The sequence below is a fragment of the Mugil cephalus genome, chromosome 22 (genome assembly GCF_022458985.1).
Source record: "Mugil cephalus isolate CIBA_MC_2020 chromosome 22, CIBA_Mcephalus_1.1, whole genome shotgun sequence".
Lineage (NCBI taxonomy): Eukaryota > Metazoa > Chordata > Actinopteri > Mugiliformes > Mugilidae > Mugil > Mugil cephalus.
The window spans coordinates 19803683-19817940 of record NC_061791.1 but is presented as its reverse complement, the minus strand read 5'-3'; the positions used below and the strand labels follow the sequence as shown (position 1 = coordinate 19817940).

Genomic DNA, 14258 nt, shown 5'->3' with positions numbered 1-14258 from the left:
AATTTGTACATAGGTAGCGTGACAGTAACCAACTTGAAAGCCAGCAGAAGAAGAGGGTATATTAGAGGAGGAGGACTGGAGTTCATTTAGTTAAAACACCATTTTCTTTGTTAACTGTTTCTACAATAAATGCAGGACACAATAATAAGTGAAGACTCTTTCCTTCCATGCCACCGAAAGAAGACCTTATAGTTTATTGTTGGTCTTAATGCCAATGTAATAAAGTCTTTTAAGCATTGTTTTCCTACTACTTTAAATGCATGATAGAATGATAGAAGCCTGTCAGGGGTGGAAGGCAGCAACTCGCTCACACTATATTCGGTGGGGACAAGGAGCTGCTGACATAACTGAGGCTATTGTCAGGCGGTGGAGGGAATGACTTTATAACCTTTGAATTTCAGATTGAGGAGGAATAATGTGTTTTTTGTCCCAGACATGGAACCATGGACCAGTTCTTTACCCTCAATAGGGTGCTGGAGGGGTAAACCCAACCAATCCAATGTTAAATGGATTTGGAGAATGACTGTGTCCCCAGAGGCATCCTGTGGGAGTGCTCTGGGAGGGCCATTCAGTCCCTGTATGAAAGAAGCGCAAGTTTGGTACGTGAAGCTGGCTGTAAATCATACCAGTTCCTGGAGAGAGTTGGACTCCCTTTTTCCCTTTGTTTGGCTGCCTTTGTCACCGGTTCTGTTCATAATTTTTTAATTTTATAATTTTATGGACCAGGGTGAGTGAATGAATAATGTAGCCAATGTAAAGCGACTTTGAGTGTCTTTGATAAAGCACTATATAAAACTGCTGCATTATGATAATGCAGCAGTTTTATTTATTTTAAATTTTACAATATGAGTCATTACTACATTATGAGCTGTTATTACATTATGAACGGCACCAGTCAGGCTCGTAATGTCATCAGTTTTTACATTATGCACAAAGTCGTTATTACGTTATGCGCTCATGATTTTATTACATTATGAGCTGATTATAACATTATGAAGTTTTATTACATTTAAGTTATTACATTATGAGTCGTTATTGAATTACAGAGCCTCTTTCCTCTTTCCTTATTAGTGCTGACCTTTTCTTGCCCTGTCATCCAGGGGCAAGAAAGTCTCTCCAAACTGTGGACTCCAACTCTTTGGGGGAAAATGGTTAGATGATGAGGCCCCATTGATTAGTTGTCAATATCACTTTTATTTCTATAGAACATTTAAACAGCCTATTGGCAACTAAAGTGCTTAACAGGATAAAATGATCAACAACAATGAAAGCTAAACAGTAGAAACAGTTGTCCCCGAGGTCTGAGCTGTGTCTAACTGCTTGCTGGGTGGTCATTTTTCTGTAACACCCACCCACCTTCAGCTCCTCTCTCTCTGCAGAAACAGACTCTTGCACAGCAGTGCTTCCTTTTCAGCTCAGTCAGGAAAATTAATAGGTCTGGATTTTTGAGAAGGTCAAAACCAGTTTTTAAGAGAATATAAGGCCACACTGGTCACTTGCAATAAATCTAAGAATTTACAAATGAAAACATTTAAGTACACAAGTGTGATTATGTGTTATTTATTGATGCAGTATTGGGCAGTATGAGGAGCCACACATGGTTAAATAATGTATTTCCTCAATCATCGATTTCGTTATTTACATTTATTACCATAGATTACAGTGTCTATGGAAATCTCCAGGGTTGGATTTATAATCTGAGTTTTGTGCAGGTCTAACAAGTTTGACCTGAGTGAGACCTGAGTGAGATACATGCCCTATAGGTGATCTAAATGCATGATAGCATGCACCACTCCAAACACGTAATACACAAAAATTTAATCTACATGATGGGAACATGGGAAACGCAGAGTGTCTCATTTGCTAACCTCACCACTTCAAGATAACTACACAAATACACAACAACTACACTTAGAGGTTTCTCGGTTGGAGTATACGTTCTTCTAAAAATATGCGATCTTTGGGTTTACTTCGTCATTGGTGGTTGCTATGGTAAATTTGGGCATGGCTTTCAATTCTCTGATTGGTTGATAGAAGTGTCAGTCATTAAAACTGACCATTTGGTTGTTGAAATATTCTCCGTTTGTTTTTTAGGTGAGAACAGTAATTTATAGTACATATTAGGGCTGGTTGATATGGACCAAAGGTCATACCCTGATATATTTAGGCTGAATAACAATATACGATATATATCCCGATATTTTTATCACAAAGTGACAGCAAATGTTAAGTCACAGTCAAAGCCAAATATGACTTGTCACAAGTAGTTTTATTTAAACAGGCTGGATAAAATAATGCTCAGCTGTTCAAAGAACAATAAAAAATCAAAGCACCATAAAGTGCACATTTAAATGAAAAATATATCTTAAATAAGAATAGCCTATAAATAGAATAGGCCAATCATCTTCTGAAATAAATATATTTATATGGGAAAAGCATCAACAGTTTGACAACTATAAATGGCCTATTACATACAGCGTCATTTTGTTGCTCATCTGATACTTTGAATCCGAACCATCTCCATATTACTGAGCCACTACTTTTTCTTGTACCAACCAATTCTTCCTCGGCACGCGCCGCAGACATTGTTGCTTCTTCCATGTTTGTTGAAGACTGCCGGAGTGTCTGCTCCAGCCCTTCCCGCCACTGTGCGTGAAAGAGGAGGGGCAGGGGCACGGGGATCAGTGCAGAGAGCTCGGGCTCAGCAGCTTGCCCGGAACAAGAATCACAGCGCAAATTTGAGCTACGTATATCGATATATGCGATATAGTCCAATTCCATATCTCATTAAAAAATATATCGATATATTTTTTATATCGATATATCGCCCAGCCCTAGTACATACATCTTTATTCTGAAACTTTTGTAGCAATCTCACAGGTGTTTGTGGTACAGGTGACCAAAATGATTCATACAGCCCAGCCAGAGTTGTGAAGATATGACCCATTTATTTTGGGGTATGTCATTTTTGCACATGAGGCAGAAAAATAGGCCACTTAGGCTGTGGGCCAAAGAGGCTAACTAACGCCAGGGCGAAGATCAATAAATAATAACTTAGACCCTGACCTTAGACCATGCATGCCTCATGACCTGGAGAAGCAGTAGAGATCTATTAGAGAGAGCAAATATTGTTAAAATATTCCTCTGCACCTTAGGTGTTTGTTTGCATACAGAATGCAAAACTGAGATTGGATCGCCTAGATCAGATCTTCATCCATGGTCTGAACAGACCCTCAGATGTGTCAGTGGTCACTCACTGGATAATACAATTCCTATAGTAAAATGTTTATTCAGTTTCAGCAACACTTAAGGCAGCTTTAGGTATATGTGTTCAGACATGCGTCTCCAAATGTGTCTCCTGATCTGATCTCAGTTTTATACGGATAAACTATAACATTATCTCCATCCTGATGTTAGTTAGACCTGCAAAAAACTCAGATTACAACTCAAACCCTGGACGCTTCTATATGCAAGATTGTCCACACCGCAGTCTTGCTTCCCTGACCAGCTAACTGTCTGGGCACATGGAATGTTCTCTTCATTGGCTCCCTTTAAAATCTAGAATTGAATTTAAAATCCTCCTCCTTACATACAAGGCCCTGAAAGGCCTAGCTCCATCATATATGAAAGACCTCATAGTACCATACTGTCCCAACAGATCACCATGATCTCTAAGTGCAGGTCTACTTGTGGTTCCTAGAGTTTTCTAAAAGTAGAATGGGAGGTAGAGCCTTCAGCTATCAGGTTCCTCTTCTATGGAACCAGCTCCCAGTTTGGGTTCGGGAGGCAGACACAGTCTCTACGTTTGAGGTCAGGCTTAAGACTTTCCTTTTTGACAAAGCTTATAGCTAGGGCTGGACTTAACCATCCCTTAGTTATGCTGCTATAGGCCTAGGCTGCAGGGGGACGATGCACTGAGGACATGTCCTCTCCTCTTTCTTCCCTGGCTCCTGTCCTCTAATATCTTATCATTTTATTTTTTATCTCTTATATTTTACTAACCACTGTGTCTTACTCTCTCCCCTCCGCTCCCCTCCCCCTCCATCATCTTGTGAGGGTCTCTGACCTGTGGAATTCTAAGCAACATGTGCTGCTGTGGCCTCATCAACCAGCCCAGTCTTCATGGTCTGGAGTGCTGTGTATCAGACCTGTGGAGCTCCATAAACTGCATCTGCCACAGTCTTCATGGCCTCCTCCAGTTGTCCACTCCTACCTAGATGAACAATTCACCAACCTGCCCATGATTCCTGTTATACTCACAAACTCACAGATCATGTGAGTGACTATGTGTTATATTACTAGACCCTACATGTTTCCTTCAGCTTGATGTATGTATCTATGACAGAAGTTTGTTTATCTTCTTTCTCCTGCTCTTCTTTTCTCTCTATCTTCTCTGTTTTCTCTCTATCTTCTCTGCTTCTACCCGGCTGCCCTTGAGCAGATGGGTCCCTCCATATGAGCTGGGTTCTGCTCAAGGTTTCTTCCTGTTAAAAGGGAGTTTTTCCTTGCCACCGTCACCCTCAGGCTTGCTCTGGAGGTTGCAGGCTGTTTTTTGTGAAGTGTCTTGAGACGATTTGTATTGTTATTGGCACTATATAAATAAAACTGAATTGAATTGAATTGAACTGAATGTAGAGAAGAGCAGAACTGTAGTCCAGTCACTCACCTTTGATTACAGAGCTGGCATGCAAAGCAGTCCAGGTGGTAGACATTCTCCTTGGCCCTCATGACCATCTCAAAGGCTGGAATTAGTTTGCTGCAGGCTGCACAGTTTCCTGTTACACCAAACAAACTGAAAGATACAAGATATGCATACAAGTTATTAAAACAAATAATTATTAAACCAACAGAGAAACAATGGAGTTATCTAATTTGGGTAACAAGGTAACAAAATTTAGGTAAGCGGCAAGACTAACAAAATATGTTATAAAGTCAAAAATAAAAAATCTCACAACAAAATAGTTATAATATAATTAGGCAAACATTTTAGGCATTGTTAAAATGACAAAACTGTATGCCATTCTCAGAGTTTGTTAAAGATCACAATCTGATAAATGATCTCAGGGCTTGGGGGATTTGGGGTTGTTTATCAACATATAGAGAGTATGTTTCCCAGAGGCAAAAAAACTGATAAATTCCCTTGAATACCAACAGAATTAAGGGCGACCATCACCTAGGCACAAAGACAGATATCTCTAGAAACGTAGGAGGTGATTGCAAAGAACGTCTATTGGATGGCATAGTGCTGCCTTAATTAGAAGAGTTATGCCCTTTGTTTTGTGCAATGATAGATAGATAAGTAGATATCTCGAGTGTGACGCCATTCCCAGCTACGACTTCCGACCTCTGAGGTAAATGGAACGCAGCAAAAATACACAGATCACAGAAGATCTTAAAATATTACATGAGATCTTATAATAAAAATGGGGTCGAACCTGTGACCAGTTGAACTACAAACTGTGCCTCTAACCACTACAACTCCCCTCTTTTAAACTGTTGACATGGATATTTAAATAAATAAAGGATTATTTTATTATTGTTGGGGAAGCATTTGTGACTACCCAAATTCACACACAAATCGTTGTATGAGTTTCACTTGTGGATCATGGAACATGCATTTGCGAACATTTCGACACTAATTTCACTCCATATATGATTAAACTGGAAACCCATCTGAAGAGACATAAAAGAGGTGTTGTGTTTCAAATCATGAGCACCAGTACAACCAAATATGTATTGTATATGTAAGGTATTGCTGTTTTTTTTTCATTCTAACTAAGATTTTTGATACAAAAATCTAAGTGATAAAGATTTAATCAGCTCCTCCATCACACAACTGACGGCACTACAATTGAAGTGTGGATATTTTGGGCTAATCCATTTTGGAGAACATGATTGCACCATAACTTCCAGTACTCATTTGAAATTCCAGTGGCAGCTTTGTTCTCCACATCCCGTCCCCATCCACCTTTTTTTACTGCTCTCACCACATCAATTGCTCCAGTCTCAGCATACATTCATCTGCTGCCGGATTAGAATTTGTTTCCTCACAAACCATTGATCATCAGCCTATTACTAGGCAAATGACAGTTAATTACCCACTACATTAACCACGAAGACCCAGGGACCCACTCCCTGTGCTATCAGTCAACATGATGAATGTGGCAAGTTCAGTAACGCACGGCTTGTTTCCTCATCTGCCTGCCATGCTGAGAACAACCCCTGGATCTCAATTGCTGGTATCCAGGAAATATCTGTGGCATTCTGCATAATTACAGGCCCCGACAAATGGGATTGTTCTTTGTCCATTTGATTAACCCTGGCTGAAGCCACATTGGTGTCTCATTTAAAATTTAGTCACAGTTTGCATATAAAAGGGGCAAAGAAAAGACAAGAAAGATTTGATTTGGTTTGGCCATCATCACGCCATATTTTGACATGAGCAAGAGATTGCTGGTGGGGGCGGGGAAGGGAATCAGTTGAGGGTGGCAAATGCAATCAGCCTCATACGCTCTTCAATTAAGTCCATGCTGTATGCGTGATTGTCATTGATTAAACATTTCTAACAGTATAATTATTTCAGTAACCTCGGGCTTGACCTGGGAATTGTCCCTGGAATAAGATTTTCCTCCTTGAGTGCCCTGACTGGCCTGTCTACCAGCTCTATCAGTTCTCATCTGCACCTGAAATCCTAATGATGAATTATGGTCTGCTTTGTGAGTCCCCGGAGAGTGGCTCCAGACACCTAATATTGAGTAAATCCCCTCAAAATGGTTAGAAAATACTTGCCATTCCTTATCATGCACCTTTGAAAATGGACAGAAGAGATTAATTACTGGTTGTTGTTATGTTACTGATATCATCAAATATTTTTGATGATATCAGTATCTTTAGCTTTTAGCTTTTAAAGTAGCTTTTAGAACTTTTCAAAAACAAACCCCACACTAGCCAAATAAAAGATTACACATAGTTGTTGCATAAATATTGATATTTTATTTGATATTCAATTAATATGCCTTATTTTTAACACTGGTTCCTTTGCACAAATTCCTTGTGACATGATCCATGCTGCTGTTGCTATGCAACTGGGCAAACGACCACATCACCTTGGGCAATTTTGCCAACTACCTTTGTATATTTGTTCATAATGCTAATTCTGTAAATTTTCTTGATTACACTGTTTATATTACTAGATAATAATTATTTTTATTTCATTTTAATCTAATCTTATGTTATGTTATGTGTTTTTTTTTTGTTGTTTTTGTTTTTGTTTTAAGAGTGTTTACTTCTATGTACAACAAAGCTATGGTGACATAGTAATTTCCCTCGTGGATCACTAAAGTCTGTCTAAGTCTAAGTCTAAAATGTGCCAACACACCTGAAGAACTTAAGTTTAATATCAATGCTATGTTGTTCATTGAGACAAACAGTGGTGTTTTTTTCAAACAAAGTGCAAGAAAAGTAGTTCAATCAAATGAGTTTATTTTAGTGTATTTTGGAAGAAGAATTAATCATACATGTTGCTGCGCACAAATCATGCAAGACTGAAATATGGGTTTGGAAAAAATGAAAAAGAAGTGAACAATAAAATGCCAGTTTTGTCAAGAATATGGCACTTAACAGCAAGTGTCACCATAAATGTAGTCTACTGCCCATAAAGTTGGAATAAAATACTTGTTACCTCTTCTCACAAGTTCACACCTATTTCTCCTGTCCCTGTGTCAATACACACACACACACAACTTCAAATGTGTTGTTACACAACCGTTAATGGATGCACATAGGTGAATGGCGACTGTGTTTATATACAGCTTGTATAGCGATCTCACACACTTTTCTAACGATCATGGCAGTGCTCTGGATCCGACGAAAAGAGGAGATTTGGTGGCAGATATTGTGCACTGTGCAGTGATTTATTCTAATATTAGCAGCCTCTTTCCGGGGTTTGACCGGTCAGGTCATCAACAAACTGCAACGTTATCTGCAATGTACGCGATGACATATGAGGGAGGAAAAAACAGTCACACAGCTCTCACAGCGGGAGGTCTGACCCCGGACTTTTGCCGATGTGAAAGTGCACCAAAGGCGAGTCGACCTGGGAGTTTCAATCAGTTCGTTTATATGGAGAGCTTAATCGATGCTCAAAATTTGACTTTCCGACTACAGTCCTTGTCCCAGTTTACATGCAGTGCAAGAAATCGAATAACTGTTTTCCTCTTCCACACTAGGTGGCGATACGTGTCTTTTCAGCGGGATAATACTACGTTAATACAGCCCGATTTCCGGTTGACCTATTACGTGATATAATAAACAAGAGTCGTTCATGCGGCAGACCGGCATTTCAAACAACAACCAGACGGATAATAGTACATTTTTTAATCTTTTACGTAATGTTCGCGCTACTTCTGGTGCAGGTAAGATCCGTGCTATCCCTAAGACGGCTCCGTTTCTCTTCTTATTCTTCTGCGACTGGCTTTCTTGGACGTTTTTGTTTATCCAATTGAAAACTCAGATTCCAATCGCATTATTTCGGTGTCTTAATCGGACAATGAGAACTCAGATTTTAATCGGAGTAACGTGTTTACATGCACTTAAATTCTCCTGTTATAGTCCAATTAAGGCAATAATTCGTTGTTTTTCACGTGCATGTAAACGCACTGAATGGGAAAGCAGTATAAGAGAAAGAACAATGGCTCCATAATTTGGAGATGGTATGGTTTTAAAGTGGCAGGCGATCAGCAGCAAAATGTTATCTATAAAGAATGTTGAAAACCTGTTGCAATTAGAGGCTTGAGCACGACAAATCTCTTCCACCACTTTAACAGTGCCATAAAATACAGTATGAGGAGTGTGTCAAAATACGTGTCTGTGTGACATTTGGCATGTGGCTTAAACTTATAACTGACTGTTTGTTTGTTTTTAAAGGGTTTGCATCTGGAAAAAATTAATCTAATAGCCTATAATGCTTTGGGGGAAACCCCAATTACGTCACCGAAAAAGTATCGATATATATATATCGAGTACCGCCATTCAGCTAAAAAATATCGCCCAGCCCAGTCCATAGTCCATATCGCCCAGCCTTATTAAAATTTCAATCCTACATGATAATTCTATCAGAAAAGAAGTGGGATTGGTTTTCTCAGACCATGCAGTTTCACCACTGAGTTTATTTGTAATGATTCTGTCAATTTGTCTATTGCTTGCATTATATGTTACTTTAAATGGAATCCAGATGGAGTCTTGAAACATACCATTAACCTCACAATGCACTGAAATCTGCATTGTAAGCTAATTTATGTACTTCCATTGTCTTGTCCTGCAATGTTTGACATATTCTTTCTACAGTAAAAAATCATCCAGTTGCTGTACAGTAATACAAGGATATATTGGTTTACCAAAGATTATCAGGTATAATCGTACAACAAGTCAGACAGACATATTAGGAACCTCCTCAGCCAACTGTAAAGACATTTTATTCAGAGGTAAGCATGAGTGGGTTTCAGATGTTCATTATTGATAGAACTGTCTAATTTGGATTTTACCCAAATAAAACTGCTTATTTTAGATGGATTTGGTGAACCAAATCGCAAGAAGTGCACATAGCCCATCACATTGAAATTCAATTTATTGACATGCTGTTGAAACCCTGACATGAAGCTGACACGAAGTTGACATGAATAGGAACATCTGAAAAAAAATCCAATCACTGCATTCGTAGTATGGAGTCCCTAAGGGAACATGGGAAAAAAAAAAAACACTAGATACTATCTTTTGCTCACCAGATATTGCATCTCGCGCTCACCCCAAGGGGTGTACGAGATGAAAAATGAATTTGCACGTGACTACTTTCACCTGGGATGTCCTGTGATTCATATATAAGCCCTCCCTCTCTCCACTACATGTCAGAGGGCAGTTTAGACTTTTGACAGCTTTAGTTATTTTGTAAATGATAATGGGTAATACAAAATATATTTTTGATGCTATTTATTTATCCCTGGGAAGAAACTGCCAGCGACCTGTTGAAGCTTTAACAGCTTCAGTCACAAATTTTTGCATTAATGCATAATGCAAAAATTCACACTGGATCAGTTTTATCTCAGGACCTCTGTGTTACCAGAAATATGTTGTAACTTTTATTTTACAAATCGCGGACATGGACAATTTGCACAGGACGCACAGAAAACCACCGACATAAAAGATAAAACATAAAACTAGTCCCATGTGAATAGGTTATAGGTTATCTTCTTCTGTGTATGTGCATCTTGTGGCATCGTACGTCATTCAGTTTTGCAAATATGCTCGACTGGCTGAACTCGGGGAGGACTCAGGCAGGAGTCGGTGTTACAGTTTAATGTGAGAGTGCATTGTTGTAATCACAATAATTTTTTTATACTGTATGTGTGCTCTTGTGATTTCAGTATGATTAAACATGAACATGATAAAAATGTGATAAACTAATCTAGTGTGAATCAGCATCTCTCTGTGAGCATCTCTGTGATGCACAGTGGTCTACAAATCAAAGTCTAGACTGATGTTAGGGACCACAGTGGAGACGTCTCTGACCCATTCACCTGTCTAGACGGATGAAATCATTAAATCAAGCATTTAAGTGTTTATCGGCAAAGGTGGAGCTGATTTAAATACTGACAGGTCATTGGTTATTTCATTTCCTGGATCAGTAGTATCAAAAATATATTTTGTATTATCCATTATAATTTACAAAGTAACTAAAGCTGTCAAAACTGAAAATTGCCCTCTGACATGCAGTGGAGTGAGGCTCAAATCAGCAGAGATCATCCTGTGCGAATGCGTGTGCATGAGACAGTTTCGCTGATAACAACTCAGAAGTTGGTGTCAAAAGTCAAAGATTATATCTGTAAATTACTTCTTTCAAGCAAGACATTGTTTGTTAGTACCACCTAGATGATTCAAATGAAATCCATTTACTTGGGACACTGACAGGAGAAGGGGAGAACTGTGTTCAGCCTGGAAGACTCATCAGACTTCCCTGTTGAGACCCAAGTTTGCACAGGTTACAAATACAATTTGATGTAGACAGCAGGCCATTCAACCAATCAGCTGAAACACCAGAATATCACTTAGCATCCTTAATAGGGTAACATATGATACTCTTTCAAATTTAACTATACTCTGGAAACTGAAAAGTTGCATTTCTTAGAACTCGAGCTTGCAGACAATGACTGAGGCACACAGGCAGAAGTTGGCTACAAGTGATCATGACAACATCCCTGTGACCAGATGTAGTCCTCTGGTCTGGAGATGTTCCTACTGCTGCTCCACTGCCTTGAGGTGGCAAAAAATGTGTCTAATTACAGCCAAACAATGGTTGTTTATCAATACTTAGCATATAAACTTTCAACTTGAGTACTTGGTAGTTTGGACTTCTACAGACAGTATGATGCAGTAGTAATTGGAAAAGTACCGTAGTTGATGACGCCCATGAAATACAATCAGAAATACTGTCCTTCTGATGGGTCCTCTGATGGGTCCTCAATAAAACTGATGGAGTTTTAAGCACACGAGTGCTTTGGCAATTGGACTGTACTATGTCAGAGGCGTACTTTGATTTGGAAAAGTATTTTTGCAGTGACTGTCCAATATACTCCAAAAAAACACAAGTACAGACAAGAGCGCACATTGAGAAATGGCCAGTGACTCCTTCATCATTTCATCTGGCAAACAATGGCCAGTAGGTGGACCAACCTATGCCCTCACTAATCCCAAAAGGTACTTTACTGACAATTGCATCAAAACAACCCTGCTTTATGATTGAGTGTGCCAAGGCATCACAGTGAGCCCTTCATATTGTTTGAAAAACGCAACCGATGAAGCCAGGCAAGTTGTGAACATCTTGATAATGAATGGACTGAGTGAAGACAATTAAATAAATGAGAGCCTAAAATGAGCTCAAGCTTCAGGTCTGGCCAAACGAAAGACACATCCTGTGGTTGTGGAAAACATGTTAGTCAGTTTGAGAAGGGTCAAATCATTTTCATGCATCTAGCAGAGAAAACATCTAACTCATTATCAAAAACTGGACGAATAGTTGGGAACAACCATCTCTGAGAAAGAAATGTGTACGGAAATAAATTCTGTTTGAATTGGCAATCACTTCAACGTTTGGTGAAATCAAATCTAACAAAAACAACAGTAGAAGTCAGGGCTATGTTTAATAGTGAGAGTAAGGGCATCCACACATACAATGAGAATGGAACTCTGAAGGATTGGGACTGAACAGCTGTGTAGCCTTACAAAAACCACTAATCAGTGAGGCTAACTGAAAAATAGGCTTCAATATGTTAGAGAGCATGAAGATCGGACTCTGGAGCAATGGAAGAAGGTCATGTGGTCTGACGAGTCCAGATTGACGTGGGGGCAGTGCTATGATACGGGGTTGTTGGAGTTGCTCAGGTCTAGGTTCAGCCAACATTATGTGACCAAAGAATGAGGTCAACTGACTACCTGAATCTACAGAATGACCACATTATTCTATCAATGGATTTTTTTTTTCCTGATGGCACAGGCATATTCCAAGATTACAATGACAGGATTCATTGGACTTAAATTGTGACAGAGTTGTTCCACCTGAGACATCATTTTATTACATGAATTAACCACCATCTTTGGGATGTGCTAGAGAAAGCTTTGCGCAGTGGTCAGACTCTCCCATTATTGATACAAGATCTTGGTGAAAAATGAATGGAAACACTGGATGGAAATAAATCTTGTAACACTGCAGAATCTTAGCGAAACAATGCCACAGCGAATGCATGCTGTAATCAAAATTAAAGGGGGTCCAACAAAATATGTGTGTGTGTGAGTGTGTGACCCTTTAATTGGTGGCGCCTTGTTTTTTGGCCAGGATATTTATGAATCCTGCCATAAGTGCAACAGAAGACCTGGTTCTTCTACCAGACAGACACAAAGCTGCTGCTTTAACAACACGGCTACAGATTATTATGGTTCTATGTTTAACATTGTACAGATTAAAAGCATATCTTGGCTTGAATAAACCTCCTAAAATGGTACCTTTAAAACAGATTAAGTTAGGCTTTTTTGGTATATTCTGTTGCAGTTGATAAGTCTTGCATCAGCCAGCACAGACAAAATGACATAATAGAGTTGTTAACTCCTTTGCTGAGTGGCTTGCTTGTCAGTTTGTCCTAGCCAAGGGCAGAGCAGTGTGCAGCATTAGCATTACACTCTTTCTTTTGGCGACCTCATGAATACGTCAGGCTGTTAAAATTGCTGCATTCACATCTCATTTTACACATGAATAGTACAGTAAATACATGGGGCTCAGCTGGTTACACAAAGCAATTGCATTGTGGTGTGTGTTATCTTCAAAACTCAGATTTGAGCCACTGCATCACCAACATTCTTAGCACAGTGCTTTCAGTGAAGAACAAAAAACATTGAATTATGTTTGCAAAGTTTTTGCACCGTAAAACAGTAAGGCCCTGACAAGTGTATTTCAATTCAATTCAATTCAATTCAATTTTATTTATGTAGCGTCAATAACAATACAAATTGTCTCAAGACACTTCACAAAAACCAGCTTGCAACCTCAAGAGCAAGCCTGAGGGCGAGGGTAGCAAGGAAAAACTCCCTTTTAACAGGAAGAAACCTTGAGCAGAACCCAGCTCATATGGAGGGACCCATCTGCCGAACGCCAGCCGGGTAGAAACAGAGAAGATAGAGAGAAAAGAAGAGCAAGAGAAACAAGACAAACAAACTTCTGTCATAGATACATACATTAAGGAATTAACGGACTAAAGGAAACACGTAGAATCTAACAACACAAGATATAGCTGATGATCTCATGTGACAGCTTGAGAGTATAGGTTGGAGAATTGTTCATCCAGGTAGGAGTGGAAAACTGCAGGCCACAAACATTGGGCAGGTTAAGGAGACCAAGACAAGAAATGAAGTTTGGAGCTCCACAGGTCTGTAGTCAGTAGTCTTGTATAATGGTTTACAAAAGGTTTATATCATAGCATCTAGTCCCCATGTTAGTGCAAAATAAGTGGACCAATGTTGATCATCAGGGGGATCTGGGCCCCATGCGGCCAACCGTTTTTTTGTGTGTGTGCGTGTGTGTTTGTGCGTGGGGGTAGTGTTTGATAATTCTGCAAAGCTGCTCAGTAACTGGGAAGTCACTCAGGAATTCATTGTGGCCTTCAGAGCTTTACCTAATGCATGCAAATAATGTTTGCATGGGGAACTGACATCTACCA

At 39.4% G+C, this 14258-nt stretch overlaps 1 protein-coding gene across 5 annotated transcripts in view; it reads right to left on the bottom strand.

Moving 5' to 3' along the window:
* lmo3 (LIM domain only 3) overlaps positions 1-14258 on the bottom strand; it is a 65025-nt gene that overhangs the window by 5216 nt on the left and 45551 nt on the right. For all 5 annotated transcript variants that reach the window (XM_047575918.1, XM_047575917.1, XM_047575920.1 and 2 more), the window contains one exon: positions 4667-4792. In XM_047575918.1, the coding sequence (XP_047431874.1) occupies positions 4667-4792 (126 nt within the window). The remainder of the gene's footprint in view (positions 1-4666; positions 4793-14258) is intronic.